Raw genomic sequence first — 21,511 nt, forward strand, 5'->3', positions numbered from 1 at the left:
AGGCCAGCAAACAGATTTTACGTGCTGCCTGTTCTTCTTTGAATTAGCTGCTCTTATTCCTTGACTCCCTGTCCAGGTGGGTATTTTACACTGTTTGGAAGAAAGCTGGACCTTGAAGACCAGTCTCTCCTAATCACATGTGCTGCACATGATTTGACCTTCACATGCTGTACATGACATCGAAATGAGTCAGGCAATTGATTGTGATTTCCTTCAAGTTTTCTTTTTTTGATTATTATTTTTAATTTAAACAAAGCAAATGGAAAATGTATATTTTGATGCGCTAGGGTGTTAATTTTTTCGAAAGTCAGCTGAAGGATGATTAGACAGCACAGCGAAGGCTGCTAAATGCACTGAACCCCTAGAATGTGATTTTTGTTACTTTTGTGTGTGTGTGTGTGGGCTTTTTGTTTTTGTTTCGGTAGACTTTGAATTTGGTTGTTTGGAGGAATGAACATCATTGTTTTGTTCCGGAGGGAAGTTCTTGGATGGTGTTTCTTTCCCCCAAAATTGACTTAGCTATTAAAATTTGGTGCTTATAAGAAAGAGTTAAGAAAAAAAATGAATAGCAATGCTTCGATTAAAATTATAAATGAGAAATTTCATGTGTTTGTTGTTTTATTTCAGCCAGGTCCCTACTTTCTCACTGCTGATCTCACAGAACAAAGGTGTCTACTGGTCTTTTTTTAGTTCTATTCTATCACTCAGTGCCATTTATCTCTTTATAACGGGATGGCCTTTCGGCCTTTTTTGAACAGTAGTAATGACTTCTTTTACCACCGTGGTAAATGATACACAACCTATTACATTCACCAGTTCTTCATTATAAAATTGACCCGAAGATAGGAAAAGATTTGGCCTTACTGTAAAGTTGAAAGTCAGAAGCTTATTTCTATTCCCACTCTTAGTGGTGTATTAGATGTGGAAATAAAGATCATTTTGGATTGCTGCAGTGAAACTTTTTAAGATTTTTAGATGCACAGAGATAGGATGCTAGCTTGTGGAGAGACACGCAACAAGAGAGTGTAAACTCCCCTAAGGAAGGGCTTGGTGTAGTGTATTCGTGGGTGGAGATGTAACTGACTCCGATTAGTAGACATCACTGCTTATATTGTTTTCGTAAAAGGTTTATGCTGTATCAAGGGATTGAGTTCATTTATGGTGAATTTGCAGTAAGCAAAGCATTAAAAATGGAAATAGTGTGTGTTTTGAGATAGAATTAGAGTCAACCCAGAACATCCTTCTTCCCAAGATAGGTTTGTCTGACAGATGTTCTTTTTTTTTTAATCATTGTTTTCATTTTTTTTAAGATTTTATTTTATTTATTTTTTGAAGATTTTATTTTTTATTTGACAGAGACACAGCGAGAGAGGGAACACAAGCAGGGGGAGTGGGAGAGAGAGAAGCAGGCTCCCCACTGAGCAGGGAGCCTGATGTGGGGCTCAATCCCAGGACCCTGGGATCATGACCTGAGCCAAAGGCAGAAGCGTAACAACTGAGGCACCCAGGCGCCCCAGTGGGGTATCTTTTGTTTGTTTGTTCATTTAAAGATTTTTTTTTTTAAGATTTTATTTATTTGACAGAGAGGGAACACAAGCAGGGGGAGTGGGAGAGGGAGAAGCAGGGTCTCGGCTGAGCAGGGAGCCCGATTCGGGGCTCGATCCCAGGACCCTGGGATCATGACCTGAGCTGAAGGCAGACGCCTAACGACTGAGCCACCCAGGCGCCCCTAAGATTTTATTTTTAAGTAATTTCCACCAACGTGGGGCTTGAACTCATGACCCCAAGATAAAGAATTGCATGCTCTACCTACTGAGGCATCCAGGCGCCTCCCTAATGGATATTCTTTAAAAAGTGAGTGCATGCCGACTTTACTTTTTTACTGGATTGGCATGGGAGAAGAAACAGTAACAATAAAGGGAGAGGCAGTCATGTTGGAACTAGATCGGCTTTCAGCAAATATTTTTCTTGTGCATAGAGCTTAAAAGCAGCATTGGTGGACATTAAGAATCCTACCTACCCCCTCAGACTCTTCTGTAATGCTTTGCAAAGGCTTTGTTTTTGCCTACCGTGTGAGATTCAAAATGGTGGTATTATGACTGTTAGAACACCATTTTAGCTTAACGAAATTGGATTTTTTTTTTTCCATTTTAGAAAAGAAACTAAGTCTATTTGCTGTCTGGATATGGTGTTACTAATATGTGGGGCATAACTTTATACTTGAAGGTGAGCTTGGTGCCAAGGCTCAAGCCAGTGCTGAGTCTAATGACACACTCGTCCCGCCCAGAGCTGAGAGTTAGAACTGAGGTGGAGCAGGCTGGGCCAGACCATAGAGGATGCATTTGGGAGAGAGTGAGGGGTGCGGTGTGGGAGCAAGAAGGAAACGAGATACTTGTTGGGGGTGATGTGGTAGATTCCGACCCTGCTCATTTTTTGTATTGGAGAAAGGATGATGCCTGCTTGTTTTTGAACATCTTTGTAACTGTTAAGGCAAACTGAACTGTGATAGCTAAAAACAGCCTCTACTTTTGCTGCATTTTAAGGAAATGTAATACGATCTAAACCATTATTTTACTTTAATGGCTGTTATGCTTTATATGATCTATATATAATCAAACAATAGACCATCTTATCATACAGCCATTTTTTTAATTAAAGACAAATACTGGCTATAATAGAAATTCCATTCAACACATGAGCAGATATCAAGAATTGGTTTATTTTTAAAAATGCTGCTTTCTCCTACAAATGTGATTGAATATTTTATGCAATTTTTTTTTTTTTAAGTTGAGAGAGCAGAGAGAATCACAGGCAGATTCCCTGCTGAGTGCAGAGCCCAATGTGGGGCTTGGTCCCATGACCCTGAGATCATGACCTGAGCCCAGCTCAAAAGTCGGATGCTCAACCGACTGAGCCACCCCGGCGGGCACCCCCTCCCCGGTTTTTATTTTATTATTATTATTTTTAAAGATTTTATTTATTTATGTGACAGACACAGCGAGAGAGGGAACACAAGCTGGGAGAGTGAGAGAGGGAGAAGCAGGCTTCCTGCTGAGCAGGGAGCCCGATGTGGGGCTCGAACCCAGGACCCTGAGATCATGACCTGAGCTGAAGGCAGAAGCTCAACGACTGAGCCACCCAGGCACAACCCCCCCCCCCCCCCCCCAGTTTTTAAATGAAGTTTTTTTATTTGAGCGAGCTTGGGGAAGGGCAGAGGGAGAGGGTGACTGAATATCTTAAAAACCCCAGTAATGGTGGGCTGGAGGAAGGCTGGGTTAACTTTTTACTGGGCTAGAGCAGTGCTGATGTCAAAATAAAACGGTGCCTACTACTTCCGGTGCAGTTGAATCATCACCCCCTTGCTTGCGTTAACTATTACTGAATAGGAGTTTGCGTCTGTCTCAGATGGATGAATTTTGTTCCGTTCCCATGACTCCTGGGATTGGGCACAGGAAGTGTGTGTGTGAGGTCACATGTCCCTGACCTGTATTTGAGCCTTGAGAGCAGCTCTCCTCAAAATGTGGTCCTTCGGCCAGTTCTTGGTTTCTAAGCACTTTGTTTTACTTCAGCTGAATTTCTTGTTCCTAGCAAGACCTTCTTCGAGAAGGAAGCTGTCTGCTGGTTGACACTACGGTTGTGCTCCTCACCCAGTCTGGAATAACACTTGCTGTGACACTGTTCTAGACGCCGGTTGGGCGGCATTGCTTGACGATAGGAGCCGCTATGTGGCCGTGAAGAAACACTCAGCCTCTTTCTATCACCCTGTTGCTGTGTGTCTTTGTACTAAATAATCTTTTATATTGCTGTGCGTTGGGCTAACAAACCCCTTTTATTTACATTATCTTGCACAGTTTGAAAATAGCTTTGTGAATTCAGTGTTCCTATCACCGAGTGGGCCAGTAGTCAAGATGTGAAATGTGCCTCAGGGGTCCCACAGCTAGTCACGATTTGACTCTGTGTTCCAGCATTCCAAATTGGCTATCTGTAAGCCTACCACAGGGGTTCTTAACCTTTCTTTTTGTACCTTGGACTCCTTTGGCAGCTTGCTGAAACCTGTTTTTTAATACATAAAGTAGATATGATTGATGACGAGGAAACGAGTTATATTGCTTTTTAAAAATTAATGTCAGTATTTGAGCTGTCATAACTTCTTACATAGCTGGATCTTGTGGTGGATCAGATACCATATTTTGGGAGTAGTAATGGACATAAATATTTATAAGACCTGCAGCAAGTGCAATGTGGTTAAGAATGCATCTGATTTCTCTTGTTGACAGAGTCCTAGTTACTGCCAGTACTAATATGGTTTGTTACCTACGTTCATGCTTAAAGGAAGTGCTACATCTCAGGTAGAGGTTAGTGCAAGTAAAGATAGAAATGTTTTGCCATTCAAGTTTAGGGACACACAGTTCTGTCCATAGGTCCCAGTTTAAGAACCTCTAGCCTGCGGTGTTTGCTTCCATTGTTTGATTGTGTTTAGGTGGTGGGGAGGGGTAGCTGGGTCCCTTCACCCTGCTGTCAGAACCTCAAATGAGTGCTGGCAGATCAGTTCCTCTCGGCCAGAACCATTTAAAATCTCAATTACCTACTGCCGTCATTCCACCGATTTGTGCTTTACTCATTATTTCAAAAATGAGAAATAGAACATGGGCAAGAAACAGCCCAGTGCTTTTGGAAAGCTTTTTGAATACTCTCGGATGTGATTTCCCTGGGAAATCAGATGATAAATGTGACTGGACAGGTAATGCTTATCTCCTGTATCTGGGGGTCTCGCAGACACCCTGGCCAGCTCATTAATGCAGACGCGGTCCCTGGGCAGCAGCCAGTGATGTGGCCATTTCAGTGAGCAGCGGCTTTATGATGAAGTATCAGGGAACAGGCCCCTCTCTGTGCCAATTTGCTCAGGAATGTAGCAGAAGAAATTAAAAGCAAGCTAAACAAGCCAGGTCTGTTTTGACAGAAGCCCTCCAATATCCAAAGAGGGAAGCCTGGAGGGTTGTCCCACCCCACTGGCTAGAGATGAAAACCCAGGATTATAAATACAGGCAACGGGCAGGTCTCCATAGACAAGGGCTTTGACTCAGGTGTTAACTTAGGAGAGATTGCCCCTGATAGGTTGATGATTATGTTGGTAATTTAGGTTCTCCACTAAGGGATTCGGACAGCTCTAAATTCATTGCAGAGGGACAGAAATGCTCCTTGGGCTACATTCCATGTCTTCTACTTTCTAGACAACTCTGCCTTTGCCTGCGTTCGGTTGTGTGAGTTAAATTTGATAACACGAAATTCCCCATCCTCTCTCCCAGTGCTGAGGGGGAGCTTCTACCAACACGCCATGTGCGGGCCCTTCACACTCAGTGTTTCTACTTTTTCCTCAAGGCATATTAAATATTCTTCATTATGTATCATCCACATATGTTTAAACGTTTAACGTCTGAAGAGACAGTGTGCCCTGGTGAGAAAGAATACACCTCAGTATGGGTTTTGACTGCCCTGTAAGAGCTGGAGGTTTTTAACTGAAGTCTGGGGGCAGAGGAGGCAAGTTCTTGAGGGCAAGTCTGGTTGACAGATGGCGAGAATGTACGCTCCAACGGCCATGACCCGGTCCCTCTTGGTCACGTTTGTTTAACGCTTTGCACATGTAGTAGGTACCTAGGAGGTTCAAGTGCGCCGTAAGAGGGAGTTCTTGGAATTGCATTTTCCAAGTGGGACATGGAGGAAATAGGCTGGTGTGAAGACATTACACAGGGTTGGGTATGTTCAAGAAGAAAAACAGATACAGGGAGAAGTCCTTGCACCTTCACACATAGAAGGAGCAAGAATGTCCACCCTACCCAAGTGAGGGTACCGTCCCAGTATGGGTGAAAGTGCTGTGTTGGCGAAAGGGGCCTTTCACTAGGGCTTGTGTCTTTTGGGCTCCTTGGTGCCCTAAAGGGCTGAAGAAGCACAGAAACTCAGGAAGGTGTACAGCATTCAGACCGTAAAACTGAACAACGTGAGGATCTGCGGCCATTTTGGTGTCAGCCATATCTGTGAGTTTTCTTTTTTTTTTTTCCTCTTTGTGGTCCACTGTCAACTTACACTCTTGAATGTCTCCGTCCTTGGTGACTCCCCACCCATTAGGTGGAATTCTTGTACCAGGCGTCTGCTTTGGGCCATGGCTTGGGTCCCAGTGCTGGTCCATGGAGACCAGGCAGCAAGGCCACAAGACAGCCTGGCCCTTGGCTTCCAGTGGATAAATCCAGAAGGGTTTGTGCACTAAAATAGTTAAGAATAGTAATGAATTACAAGCCATTGAAAAAAAAATTTAAGAGGGTATATGGAAAACATGTACAAATAAATGAGGACACGTAAACATAACATGCTTACCATAGAATGCTGAGTGCCAACAACGTTTTGTGAGTGCTGGAGTTGAAAAATTAGCATTTTGTAATCATCACAGTGAAGACCGAATCAGGCAGAAGTCACCCTCTGATGTAAAATCTTGGGGAAAATTTGACAAGGAGCCTGTTTATGTGGCTGTAAAGCATCTCCTACAGATTGCTTATGAGTTGTGTATCAGGTTCCTATTGTAGCTCGAGCAAGTTAACAGCAAACTTCCTTCCTTTAAAAGGACACAAAATTTATCATCTTACAGTTCTGGAGATCAGAAGTCTGAAACTAGTCTTTTTTTTTTTTTAAGATTTTATTTATTTATTTCGACAGAGAGAGACACAGCGAGAGAAGAAACACAAGCAGGGGGAGTGGGAGAGGGAGAAGCAGGCTCCCCACTGAGCAGGGAGCCCGATGTGAGGCTCGATCCCAGGACTCTGGGATCAGGACCTGAGCCGAAGGCAGATGCTTAACGACTGAGCCACCCAGGTGCCTGTCTCAAACTAGTCGTAACAGGGCTCAAATCAAGGTGTGGGCAGGGCTGGTTGCATCTGGAAAGTTGAGGGGAGAATCCATTTTCCTGCCTTATCTAGCTTCTAGAGGCCATCTGCATGCTTTGGCTTCTGGTCTCTTCCTCCAGTTTCAGAGCCAGCTCTGTAGTATCCTCTGCTACTGTCTTCACGTTGTCTTCTCTTTCTGACTTGTCTGTGTCCCTGTGGTAAGGCCCCTTTGGGATTACATAATAATCCCCAGTAATCCACCGTCTCCCCAATTCAAGATCTTCCCACAGCCACAAAGTTCCTTTTGCGATATAAGGAAACATTCACATAAAGTAACGGACAAGGTTCTGGGATTTGGATGTAGACATCCAGAGGGGGCCCTTCTTCAGCCTCCCACTTACTGCTAGAGAAAACAACTTGATAATGGCAAAATTGAACAACACCTTGCCCAGGTGATCAAAATCACCAACAAGGGGCAGGTGGACATACGAGCGTCCAGTACTCTGTGAAGGGCCCATCACCACCTGTGCAGTCCTGTGGCTGGCTAAGAATGCATATCTGAATCTGATCACGGGGAAGCATTAGACCCAAAAGGAGAATATTCTGTTTTAAAAAGGCCTGTGTTCTTTAAAAGTATTAATGTCAAAAGACACAAAAGGCTGAAAAGGTTTCCAGATTAAAGGAGGCTAAAGAGATGTGGCAACAAAATGTGACACCTGGCCCTACCCTGGGTCCCATATTGGAGGAAAGATGCTTAAAGGGGATTATTGCATCAGTTGACAAACTGGAATATGAACGGTAGTTTCGATACAAGTATTGTATTGGTATTAAATTTACTCAAGTCCTTATTGCAACCTTTCTCTAAGTTTAAAATTCTTTCCAAGTAAAACATTAAACATTAAGAAAAAAAATAGGGATGCCTGGTTGGCTCTGTTGGTGGACAGTGCAACTCTTGATCTCGGGGTTCTAAATTCGAGCCTCATGTTGGGTGTAGAGATTGCTTAAAGTAAAATGATTTTTTTTTTTTTAAGTAGGCTCCACACTCAGCGTGAGTCCAATGCAGGGCTTGAACTCATGATCCTGAGATCAAGACGTGAGCTGAGACCAAGAGTCAGACTCAACTGACTGAGCCATCCAGGCGCCCCTTAAATAAAATCTTAAAAAAAATTAAGAAAGGGGTGCTCCTGGCACAATTGGTCTCCTGTCTGCCTGATGGACACGATAGCAAGGTTTTTGGACACAGAACCAAAAACCTAAGAGGAATAAGGCTCAAGGGACGAAATAAGTATGTGCCGCTTTTAAGATATAGTACAGGATGCGATGTTCTTGAGGCAGAAGTTCTAACGGCTACACTGGTTTTGAGGCTTTCTGACTCCCTACACAGTATCTGCCAGGGTCCCCGCCAGAGACCATGAAGGCTGAGCCAGCAAGAGGAAGAGGATCGTGTGGCAGTTGGCTCTCCATCCACTTGCGGATTCTTGTGGGTCCTGCTGGCTTAGAGGGTAAAGGTCTCGGGCAGAGATCTCGCTTCAAAGACACCACTGTTTCTTTGCTGTGAGATGCTTGTTCCTGAGCTTCTGCTAAGATGCTGCAGGGCATGAAGAGGCTGGTTTTCTTTCCCTAGGTCTGTGGCAGAGGAGAGGAATGGAGAGAGGGAGAGCGAGCCTGAAACCTCCTCTTTACTGAAGGCAAAGAGCCCCACATTATACTATTTTAGGTTTACAAATAGGACCACAGTAAAAAACTATTTAATTAGTTCTACAGGAAAACTGGCTGAGGACTTTAAAAGGTTCAGGTGGAACAGTAGTTGTCCTGCTATTCAGAAACAGGAATAGAAAAAAGAGGGCAGTGCTTCTCAAACTTGAGTGCGCAGAAGGATTACCTGATTGTATTTTCTTAAAAAACAGTCTGATCAGTAGGTCTGGGGCCGGGCCCCGGAGTCTGCATGTCTCACAGTCCAGTCGGCGGACGTCAGTGCTGCCTGGGTGCGGACCACGCTCGGAGTAGTTCTCAGCGAGAGTGCTGTAAGTGGAAAGAAAGATGGGGGGCCCTGTAGGAAAATGCAGAAAGCTCTTGCGTGGCCCACTGCTGAATCCAAATGTTTTGAATATCAACTTACTGTGACAGGTAGCCTCAAAAGTAATAGTTGTTGCTGCCGTAATTGCTCAAGTGAGTTTGTTTGATTTCCAAGGGTTAGAAATGTTCTCGTGGATTTTGTTAAAACGGCAATTGGATCGGGGCGCCTGGGTGGCTCAGTGGGTTAAGCGTCTGCCTTCGGCTCAGGTCATGATCCCAGGGTCCCGGGATCGAGCCCCGCATTGGGCTCCCTGCTCAGCGGGAAGCCTGCTTCTCCCTCTCCCACTTCCCTTGCTTGTGTTCCCTCTCTCGCTGTGTCTCTGTCAAATAAATAAATAAAATCTTAAAAAAAAAGGCAATTGGATAAACCATTAATTTGGGGCTTGATTTTAAGCTCCCAGTACTCCCCAAACCAAAAGGCATTTACACCCCCAGCATTTGAAAAATTGGCAGCGGCTGGAGGCCAATTAGTGGAGACCTTGAGGCAAGGAACAGTGTCGAAATTTTCGAGTTGTCCTCACAATTCTGAAAGGATATGGAGAACCCCCGTTCAGGGTGCGGACATTGCCCCGACAGCTAGAAGGTTCTCAACACAAGGATAAGGGATTATACTTCTTATTCAACTAAACATGTAACTTACTGAAGCCTGGATTGTGCTTTGATTTCATGGGTTTAGGTTAAGTTTATTTCTGTGGAGAGTAAAACCCAGAACAAATTTCAATTCGAGGTTGGGTCTTTTGCAGGTTTATTCAAAATGCGAAGAATAATAAGGGGAAGGATTAGAGGTTACATACCAGAGCTTTCAGCAGCACTTATTGGCCGCTTTGGCCACCGCAGCCTCTGTGTAGGGGGTCTCGGAAGACAATGTTTGGGGGCTCTTCAGGGCATTGTGTAGAGGAAGAAAACCTGTGGGCAGCCTCTTAAGGAGCAAAGAACAATAAAGAAAGCACAGGTTTTCACTAGGGGATGGGTAGGGATGGAGGTGATTTATACAAGTGGTTTTTAAAACCCCAATCGTTTAGAAGAAGACAGCAAAACCCAATTATTTATCCCAACTACAGCTCTACAAAAAGGTGAATAACTCTTGGGCGCCTGGATGAGCCTTTTTAAGCGTCTGACTCTTGGATTCGGCTCAGGTCGTGATCTCAAGATCATGAGATCGAACCTCATGTCGGGCGCCGCGCTCAGCACAGTCTGCTTGAGATTCTCTCAAACAAAATCTTAAAAAAAAAAAAAATCAACTCTTAGATTTGCCTTAACCAAAGGCCATCAGCCCTTCCAGTCTTATTTCTCCCCCACCAGAAGGACATCTGGGCTGCTGCTGTGGTCGAATCGTGTCCTCCACAAAAGCTGTTGAAGTCCCAACCCCCCAGTACCTGTGAACATGATCTTGTCTGGAAATCGGGTCCTTGCAGGTGGTCAAGTTAAGATGAGGTCATTAGGGTGGGTCCTCACCTGATATGACTAATATCCTTATAAAGGGAGATTTGGACCCAGAAACGTACATTGTGGGGACAGGAGAACATTATTCTACAAGCCAAGGAACGCCTCAGGAGAAAGGCATGAAACTGATTCTTTCTCACAGCCCTCAGAAGGAACCAACCCTGTTGACACCTCGATTTCAGAGGTTTAGCCTCCAGACCTGTGAGACAATAAATTTGTTGTTTAAGCCACCCAGCTTGTGGTACTTTGTTACATTCATCCCTGGAAATGAATACAGGTGGTCTTCAAGATAATTAGATGGCAAACAGAGGAGGCTTTATTCTGTATCAGTCAGCTGTTAACTGCAGTGGTACTGCCTAGGAAGCCGACTTCCAATTTCAACAGTTTATAGTAGCAAGTGTTGATTTCTCTCTCCCCCACCTGTGCGTTAGCTGGGGTTCAGCTGATCCAGGCTGGGCTCTGCTGAGCTTTTCTCCAAGCTGTATTTTGGGTCTAGGTCTGCTCCACACGCCTCTCATCCTCCTTGGACCAGTGGTTACCTGAGACATGGTCTCATGGCGGAAGACAGGAGGGCAAGCACAATGACGGGGCACATCTCTAGCCTCTGTTTCAGGTCTGTCTCTGTCCAGTTGGTCAAAGCACATTGCATTGCCAAGCCCAAGGCTGAGAGGCGAGGAAGTATGTCTTTTTCAGGGATAGTAGCACAGACTGTCCATCTTAACTGACAAATATGTGAAGACTGAATCTTAAAACCCTGTATTGCATTTTGAGTGAAGCAGTCAACAGATGACCTCTTAGTAGCGAAGAGATGGTAAAATCTTGAAGGAAAAAAGCAAAGTGCTGACAGGTGCCTCATAAGGTAAAATAGTACTGTGAATTGTAAAGATATACTACTTGGCTATGAGATGCCAAAGTCAGTGGCTCCCTGGAAGGAACATCATTCAGGAAACTTAGGAAAGGTGCCATTTGGCAAACATATTGGTAATTAGGGAGCCTGAAACACAAGACTGAATTGTTGCACATGGAAGTCAAGTCAGCATTGTTACTTCACTCCTTGCTTTTAGTAGCAGGATCAAGACCTGGCTTGAGAAACCATTATAAATTTCCAGAACTAGAAGTCAATAGTGCTTCAGACATACTTAGTGATGTTACAGTTTACTCCTCACATTCACGACAAGCAGTGCTGACTCCTGCAAATACGATTTACTCATGGGGTGCAGAATGTGAAGGTGATTTTGAGCAGAGGCTCTGGGCCCAGACTACTGGCTTAAAATCCTGGCCCTGCCACTTCCTGGCTCTGGGATGTTGGCCGTCTTTTGGGCATCTGTAAAATAGGAATAATCATGGCAACTCCGTCTCCGTCCATTCGAGATGCAGAAGAGAATACCATAGACTGGGTGGCTTATAAACAAGTTTATTTCTCAAAGTTCTGAAGGCTGGGAAGTCCAAGATCAAGGTGCTGGCAGATTCAATGTCTGGTGAAAGCCAGCTTCCTGGTTCATAGATGGCTCTCTTCTCTCTGTGTCCATGGAGTGGGAGGGTCAAGGAGCTCTCTGTGGTCTCTTTTATAAGGGTACCAATCCTGTTCATGAGGGCTGCACCTTTATGACCTAGTCACCTCCCCAGGGCACCCTCTCCTAATACTATCACTTTGGGGGTTAGGATTTCAACATAGGAATGTAGAGGGACACAAACATTCAATCCATAGCAACTTTCTTCTGGGTCGTTGTGAGGCTTAGATTGGTGCATGGCACAGAGTAAGGGCTCAAATGTTAGCTTTTTATTATTTACCAGCAAGAATCAAGTTTCAAAAAATGAGTTATGCAAGGTCATAATTTATACCACTGCGGCCAAACTCAAGTTTTTTGGGCCACTGCTGCCTTTACAAGAAATCGTGTGATAGAATCTTAAGGAATTCTAACTGCCATGCCCTCTTCAGACTTTATACTCACCAAGAACAATTATTCAGATTTGGTTTTACTTAATTTTTAAAAACCAGTAATTCTCCCAAATGCTCAATTTTTTTCTCTCCCAATTTCTCCACACATCTTCAAGGTAACTGGCTATATTAAATGATAATTAAGTGAGGGCAGTACGGAGGTTGTGTATTTTTTTTTTTTTTTAAGATTTTATTTATTTATTTGAGAGAGAGAATGAGATAGCATGAGGGGGGAAGGTCAGAGGGAGAAGCAGACTCCCTGCTGACAGCAGAGAGCCCGATGCGGGACTCGATCCCGGGACTCCAGGATCATGACCTGAGCTGAAGGCAGTCACTTAACCAACTGAGCCACCAGGCGCCCCAGGAGGTTGTGTATTTTTGATGTGTCCTAGAGAGACTCATTTAAGGCAGGTTTGGGTGATCTCTTTGTTAAAATCGGTTAAGTTTAGATATATATTATATAAGCTCCTGGAGAGTAAGAACCATGTGCTAAGGAGCTTGACATCCCCAGAGTTGAGCAGGCACACAGTACCCAATAAAGAGAATGAAAATATAAATGATCAAAGGAGATTCTATGGAATGTAAATCATCAAAAAGTTAGTGTATCTGATAGTTTGGGTATGAAAGACCCAGTAACCTACAAAAGCCTTAGCAAGTGATTCAACTGAACAGTAAGAATAGTGACTAGTTTATGTTTCAACTTGGCACTGACATAAAGAAATTAACAACCAAAAACCTGAGATGACCAGCTTTCTCTTTCATGGACCAAATGCACTTAACCTGGCTGAAATCCACAGGCCATCAAAATTTGGAAGACTAACGGCAACATCCTCATGGAAGAATCAGAATGCTACATTAACGTTACTAGGAAAAAGCAATGGGGAAGTTGGAAAATAACATTATTGTGGGTTTCTGTTATGCGCCAAAGAGCTCCTTTAAAAACATCACCCTTTTAAAACAACACTGCATGTGAAGGGCTAATAAAATCATCAAAAGTTAGAAAGGTACTTGGCAACATTTGTCAGGTGACCTACACCTCTTCTTTAATTATCTGCTACCCCCTACTGCTTGGCTCCCGGCCTTTAAATTTACAATTCTTTTAGAAATAGCACCTCGTGGTAGACTCATTTAAAAACAAACCACTCTTCCAGGACCTTCTCACAGGTTTGCTTCTTCAGGCTTCAACTTTATTAGATGTTGTTAAATTGCTTTCCACAGTGGAAATTTACACAAAGTACCAATTTATACACTTACGATCAGGACATCAGAGTTGAGGTTCCTCCATTGCCAACACCTGGTATTGTTAGAATTAAAAATTTTTGCCGGTCCGGAGGTGTGAATGGTAATGGTTTAAGTTTTTATTTACCTGATTACTTACTAATGAGATCGGGCACATTTTTATAAGTTAATTGGCTAGCCAGTGTTCCTCTTTGGAAAAATGCATGTCTTCTGTCCATTTGGCTATTGGGCTTTTATTTTCTTGTTGATCTGTTGTGTTTATATCTTCAGGATAATAATCCTGTGTTGCTTGTATGGTTACGAGTATCTACTCCCAGTCTGCCCTTGTGAAATCTTTTTAAGCTGCACTTTGTTTTTTAATTACATTTTGTAATCACCAGGAGACCAGCTTTGGCCATGCTTTATCTTTTCATTTATTCATGGCATTTTTTGATGCACATGAGTTTTTTATTGTAGTCATATTTGTCAGTCTGTTTCCTTTATGGTTTGTGTTTATTGGTCTTGTTTTAGAAACTTTTCCCTAGCCTGATCTTATATATATATATATATTTTTCCCCTCCCCCAGTGTTTTAAACTTTTGCTTTTCATACTTAATTCTTTCATTTATCTAGCATCCTTTTTTCTTTTTTTTTTTTTGGTAGGATATGAGGAAGGGTCTTTTGGGGATTTTTGTTTTGGTTTTGGTATGCTAGGAGTTGTGTGAGGTTGTTTTGTTCCATTGTGATCACCACTTGTCCCAATACCCTTGATTAAATTGTCCATTCATTTGTCGGTGATTTGAAATGCCTTTGTTGTCCTACATTAAGTTATTCATTTATTCATGGGCCTGTTTCTGAGTACAGCAGCTTTTTTGGACTTTGAGAAAGTGATATTCGACGGGACTGTGCCAAAAATGTACTTTAAAAAAGATATACAGATGGCCACAGAATGCCAATGAATTGTATTTTATTCTAGAATATTAAAAAAAGGGAAAGATGTTGATCACACTCTAGATGAAGTTATTTTTTCTGATGGCCCACTATATAATTTTTTAAAGATTTATTTATTTTAGTGAGAAAGGCAGCGCGCGCATGCGCGCACGTGCATGCGCAAGTCAGGGGAAGGGCAGAGGGAGAGCATCCCAAGCAGACTGTCTCCAATCGCAGAGCCCACGGGACTCAATCTCATGACCCATGAGATCATGACCTGAGCCTAAACTTAGAGTCAAACGCTTAACTGACTGAGCCACCCAGGGGTCCCCATAATTTATTTTTAGGCTTTAAATTTAAACATTTAAATTAACAGCTAAGTTGTGTGGGATTACTTATCGTAGGCTAAACAACTACATTACAACACATTACTGAAGATGCTGTGCATAAAATATTTTATCATGTGGTAGTTATATCTAAGTCTATTACGTTTGTGGACAGAACAGTTCAGCATATGAAATCGACCAAAAAAACCCCACAAAACTGTATCTTGGGAGCAATTCAAAGGCTAGTAAATATGTTCAGCCAGGCTCCGTGCACCACCTTAAAAAAGAAACATTACTTACTTAGTTTTTTGGTGACCACAAAATTGTGCTTAGGTAAGCAATGAAATCCACGTAGTTATCTGTCTGTCTTCAGACTTTATAGCTCATCTCTTCCCAGGAGTGGTCACAGGCAGCCCACAGGGTGAAAACACATTTAAAAGAGTAGGTAGCTGGGGGCAGAAGAAAGCTGTCAGCTGCCATACTGTATTGCTCACCTATTCCAACCCCTTGCAGAATGATTCCCTTCTAAGCTTTTCCAGGATCTGATGGCTTTTTAATGTCACCTCTAAAAAACAACCTTGTATTAAGTGCAATGTTGTATAATTACTCAAAGCATAGTCAAACCTGGTCCCCTGATGATTATAAAATGTAATTAAAATGAAGTGTGTCTTAGAAAAGATTTCGCAAGGGCGTGCCTTGTCAGTCTTGTCTTTGCCACCAAGTTCTGGGAGTTCTCTGTCAGCCTCTATCCAGTGGGATTTGAATGGAATCACCCAGGATCTTACATCTAGACTTTCTAAGTCTTAGATTCGAAACCTTGTGCTAGTAGGCACACTGGCTTAATCCGCTTCCACAGGGAACTGAGGCAGACATTCTTTATGCCAGGACTACCTGTCAGTACTGCATAGTTCGTGAGGGCAAAAAGATAACACTGTGGGTACTTGTGTGAGTCGGGCCCTGGTGGGGATACCGAACATACCAAGATGACCAAGGCCCTCAGAAACATCCCCCAATCTATATGGGGAGACTAACTCACAGACGTAAAATAGCAGGCTGGTGTCTCATGATCCTGCATGGTGTGCCCCGAGGACATTTGAAACAGTGCAGGTAACAATCTAAAACAGCCAAAAATGGACGGAGGAAGGAGGGAGGGACTGTTTTTCAGTACTCGAACGGAAACGCTGATGGTTAGGTGGAACATACAGTGAAGGGATAGCTGTGTATTTTCCAGGTTTCTTTCTTTTTTTTTTTCCTTTTTTTATTCATCATCATTTCAGATAGAAATGTTTAAGGGAAACCAGGGAAGGGCTGCCAGGAACATAGCAATTTGGTTTTCCAAGATCATTATATTTAGTACTTTAATGTCTAGCTTTTGAGGTGGGGGTGAGGGGTGTTGAATTTAAGAAAAAGTAAACGGTTGTTCTTAATTATACCATACTATGGGACTTGCTGTGCTAACTTCAAACAAAAATAATCCAGCCTTTTCCCCATTTCAGAAACATCAGTGATTAAACAGAATCAATTGTCTGAGTGGTTATGATTGGGGGTTACTACAGGTAAATAATGCTAAGCCTTTAAGATGAGCAGTAAACTGCAAATGGAACTCGTGGCTAATAATATCAGTGAGGCAGTCTGTTGTGTAATGTGGTATTTATCACCTCCTTAGGAAGACAAATGATCTTTCCTGTTTGTGTAATGTATTACATTTTTTTGAAATTCATATATCACCTGATGAATTTTGTATAATATGAACACAATGAAATGTTCCTGGAATTGGACATGTTGAAAAACATTGTCTCCTTCAACAAACGAACTTGCATAAATTACTTCATTTAAGAATGCCTAACTGAGGTCTTTTCCTTTTTGCTTAAGCTGTCAAGGCCCGCACTTGCAGTAGGTAGCTCATCTCCAACACCTATATTTCTCTTTAAAAAAAAAATTCTTGTAGTTTAAATCTATTTGGGTAGGTTGGATGTGAAAGGATGTAAATGGTAAGCTGCGTGATAAGGTCTACAGCTTAGCCCTTAGAACTGGGCAAGAGGAGCCCTGCCCTGGGTCCTGGTTTCAAAGGGCCTTTTGCTCAGCCTCTCCGAACAGTTGTGCCCCTCGCCACTGGGTGGGTGGTCTGCAGCACTGAGGGGATGTGTGCCCGCATCCCCTTCTGGAACACAGTTTGTATCCCTAAGACTTGAAATTTCCAGCCCAAGCTGCTCAGAGCACTTCCAGGGCCCACAGGGGCCTCTTTCTCTGTTTATTGCCCCATTGTCCTGATGGAAGACTCTGCCCGGGCTCTGGTGGGTGATCAAGGTGCTGCTGCTGGTGGGGGTGTGAGTAAAGAGAAGGGGGTGGCTGAGGGCTCTGGCGTGCCAACATGTTTTTGCATGGAACTTCACAGAGTCTGAGCATTCTGAATGGGAACCTGGCCTTTCAGGTGGCTGAGATATTTACAAGTTAGGAGAATAGAATGTATTTAACAGTTTGTAGCCTGATTTATAGTTTTAAATGGTATATGAATGGACCTGCATTTGTACTCTGATCTCAGATCCTGCAGTGTAGGTATGAGCCTGGGGAACTGTGTAAAATATGTCTAAAAATATGGACAGCGAGTTCTCATTAAGCTATGTTTGGAAGAATAATGGCAAATATTATATTGTGTCAAACAAGCTCTTTTTATTATTTTTTTATAAAGATTTCTCTATTTTAGGCAGAGAGAGAGAGTGAGTGCACGCATCAATGGGGAGAGGGGCAGAGCAAGAGGGAGAGAGAATCCCAAGCAGACTCCCCATTGAGTGTGGAGCCCAACGTGAGGCTCGATCTCACGACCCTGAGATCACGACCTGAACCAAAATCAAGAGTCGGACACTTAACCGACTGAATTACCCAGGTGCCCCGAACAAGCTCTCTTTGGAATCAAAAACTTTCAAAACTTTATGAAACTGAAAATAACCAGTTGAAATTTGAAAATCTTATCTTCGTTCCCTTTCCCCATTTGTAGGAGATGCCGTAGGTAATGGGCATCCATCCTTTCTTTTTCTTTTCCACCGAGTATTCTATTGGCAGAAAGTTCTACGGAACAAGAATAGAACAGGTGTTCATTTGATAAAAACCAGGTTCAGTGCACCCAGAGAACACTTGACATTAAAGAATCCAATGGTGAGTTGTTATGGCGGAGGAGACATGAACAAGAAATGATTTCCCTCTTGTCCTTGATGTCTAGTAACTTCAGAGAAGAGGTCCATTACTGCCACTCTATTTCTTTCTTTTCATCCCAACTGCAAAATCACATTCCGAACCTAGCCTTTGCAGGCTGCCTTCTGTCATCTCTTTGAGATTCCAGGTGCATTCATCCTGCAATGTATATATGCTGCCGAAGCGAGCACCATCCTGCAACGTTAAGTGCCTTCTCGGTAAGGTCCCAGGGTTGTAAAGATGTCGAGATCATGAGGAAGCCCTCAAGTGGCTCAAAGACAGGAGTATGTTGATACTTGGCTATTCTTACTGCCAATAGGAATACAACCAGCTAGGATTGGAGGATGACCAGGGTCTGTGGTGAAGAGCAAGAGAAAGGACCAGAGAAGAGGGCACATTGTGGTTTTATTTTTTTTAAAGATTATTTATTTATTTATTTATTTATTTATTTATTTATTAGAGAGCGAGCGAGAGAGAAACAGCATGAGAGGTGAGAGGGTCAGAAGGAGAAGCAGGCTCCCCGCTGAGCAGGGAGCCCGATGTGGGACTCGATCCCAGCACTCCGGGATCATGACCTGAGCCGAAGGCAGTTGCTTAACCGACTGAGCCACCCAGGCGCCCCACACTGTGGTTTTAAGTTGCATTTCCTTCGTGACTAATGAAGTTGAGCTGCTTTTCCAATGTTTATTGGTCACTCGGATAACCTCTTTTTGAAGTGTCTCTTCAAATCATTGGTCCACTTTTTCTATCGGGCGATCTGTCTTTTCTCATTGCTTTGTACACATTCTGTATATATTCCAGATAAGAAGGACAGGCACCCCTTCGACCTACCTTAGAGGCAAAGAGAAAACCATCGCAATGCCTTTGGCAGAGTTCATCTGTGTGTCTTGTGTTGGGGAAGAGTAGGAGTTGGTGTGACTTTAAGATCATGGATGAGGAAGGGAGCCAGGCTGATGTTCGGCTGGTAAGCAACCATATGGCTAAGCTGATTCTTAAAATACTGAAATAATTCTCTGCCTCTGGGAAAGTAGGTGCTGCCCTGAGCCCGCATTGCCTTCCCTTTCTTCCCTTCCTCTCCTCTATCCTCTCCTGTGCTCCCCTTCCTGTTCCTTTCTTTTCCGTTCCATTCTTTCTCCCTCTTTCCTCCCTCCTCCGGTAGATCTTCATTGAATACTTCCCATAGGCATAGACACAGCTCTGAATAAGAATTAAAAAAATAATAATAAGCAAACACTAAGAGCCATCTACAGGTATATCTATGCATGACAAAACATGAAATCTTAAGAAGCACAATAATAATGATGCCTAGCATTTCTTCAGACACCATTTTAAGCACTTCGTCTTATAATAACTCCGTAAGATGAAGATTATTGTTATCCCCATTTGTCGGATGACAAAACCGAGACCCTGAGAGATGAGGCAGTTTTCTCCTGGTCACTTAGTAAGTAAGTGGCAGTGACTGCTAGGAAGCCAGCCCAGGAAGTTCAGTCACGGGCACCATGCCCTTAAGCGCTGTGCCGGCCAGCAGTGTGGACCGTGCATCAACCTGAATGGCCACTTCCAGCTACAGAAGGACAGGGAAGGGGCCTGTCGCTGTCAGTGTTCAGCTGGGAAAGCAGAAACCGCTCTACCTATCCTAAAGACAGTGTATTTAATGCGGAGAATTGGTTCTAAAGGTACTGGAACCAATCGGCAGAAGGAGTAAAGGGGGGACGATGGTGCTCAGAGTTCCGTAACTTCCGGAAGCTGCTACTGCTACCAAAGGATGAAAGGTATTGACCCTGAGTCCGCCCAAACACTGCCCCCCTGCAGCTGCTGCTGACTGGGACTCCAGGAGCCACGGTCCCGCAGAAGCTTCTGGAGTCTGTGAGCACCAGCAGCCGTATGCGTCTGCTGCTGTCACCTCCACCCCCACTCTTGTAGGAGCCCACCGTCGCCTGCTGGAGCCACGGGTAGAACCAGGAGCAGCAAACAGAAAACCAAAGCAGACTTGTACGTGCCTTCTGCCCATGCATGCCTCCCACTGACAGAATCCAGAACTCGGCTGGCAAGGGAGCCTGGAAAACGTAGTTTGTGGGCTTGACACTGAACATGCTAGAAGGTCAGAGTGAGGCTGAGACTCAAAAAGCATATCCTCCGTGCTCAGTATTGCGCAAGGAGATGTGGGTACAGGGAAGAAAAAAGCTTGTTTTGTTGACTCTAAGATACAGTTGATGGTAAGATGTACCACAATACTATGTACCATTAAGAAAGACATGCTATCAAATTAAGAGATACCCCCTACTTCTAGAGATGTTAAACCTTGAAAAAAAGTCCCTCTTAAAACTGATGCAATATGGTAAATGCCTGCCCTCAACTTGCCTGTAGTCTAACGGGCTGGATTCTTATACAGATCATTGTGACAAAATCTAAGTGATAAGACAGGTCACCCCATGACCTTGATAAGAAGAGGGCTTTAGGATGCTTTCTAAAGGAGTCTGAACTGACTCTCAAAAGATGAATCTGAATTTCCAAGGAAATGGTTTTCCGGGCAAAAGAATGTTTTCTTCTGAGGGCAAAAAGCCTGGGTGAAGTTCCGTGTGTCTGGGAACTTGAAGAGGGTTCAGAATGACTGGTGTGTAGCGTGTAAATTGAAGGGCCAACCAAAGTGAGCCCGGAGGATTGCAGGGGTTCAGTCACATAGGACGTCCTTGGGATGCATTTTGACATTTCCCCCAAAGCTGAAGCAACTCTTGAAGGATTTTCAGCACCACCGTAAGTCCATTTGAAATTTGACTCAGGATGGCAATTCCGTGGGCGCATGGCGGTGTGGCCGGAGCTGTTGTTAACTACTGAAATACCTGCTTCCTTCCAGGGGCTGACTACTGCCCCAGCCCTCCTCGTGGCCTCACCAACCCGGCCCCTCACCTGGGACCCTCCAGATCCAGCAGCTAACAAGTAGCGCCTGTGGGGAGCATCTAGCCAAGCACTCCATGGTGCTGCAGCCTCGATGTCTGTATTGTTTGGCCAGGCCACCTGAGGAGACCTGAAACGGACCCTCGGCCCTCATGCAAGTGCATGCCCTGGGTGACAGTGTGCAGAGTCACAAGCAAGTGTAAGTCCCTCCTAGGATTTCCCCAGCAGCCCTTACGAGCAAGGAACGCTCTCCCTCACCTCCCAGGCTGCCCCTCAGATAAGAGCTCCATGGAGCTTACCACAACTCTGCTGTTTTGGGTTTGAAGTGACCAACTTGGCCTGGGAACCCCAAAGCACTCTACCCCTGGGACATAACGAAGGCACATGCCTAGGTCCTGCCTCTTGCTCTGTGAACTCGGCCTTGACCTCCCCATGTCGTCCATTGAGGCACGCTGTGCACATCCTCCAGGACCTGGAAGTAGGAACCACTTCACAAATGTTATTTTAGCCAAGTCATAGCAGCCTGGAGCTTTAATTATTTAAATATTGTTCAATATTTTGAATGTCATCCCTGGGTTCTCTGTATAAGTTTAACGTTTAGGTTTGTTAGTTCTTCGGTTTGCC

At 43.9% G+C, this 21,511-nt stretch overlaps 1 protein-coding gene across 1 annotated transcript in view; it reads left to right on the forward strand.

The window, feature by feature from the left end:
• Positions 1-21,505, forward strand: part of SMS (spermine synthase) — a 70,364-nt gene extending 48,859 nt beyond the window's left edge. The window contains exon 11 of the mRNA XM_045875926.3: positions 77-21,505. Within this exon, the coding sequence (XP_045731882.2) occupies positions 77-116 (40 nt within the window). The 3' untranslated portion in view covers positions 117-21,505. The remainder of the gene's footprint in view (positions 1-76) is intronic.
• Positions 21,506-21,511: the final 6 nt, after the last annotated feature.

The sequence above is a fragment of the Mirounga angustirostris genome, unplaced genomic scaffold (assembly GCF_029215605.1).
Source record: "Mirounga angustirostris isolate CCGP_5_RB_7025 unplaced genomic scaffold, mMirAng1.0.hap1 SCAF_11, whole genome shotgun sequence".
Taxonomy (NCBI): domain Eukaryota; kingdom Metazoa; phylum Chordata; class Mammalia; order Carnivora; family Phocidae; genus Mirounga; species Mirounga angustirostris.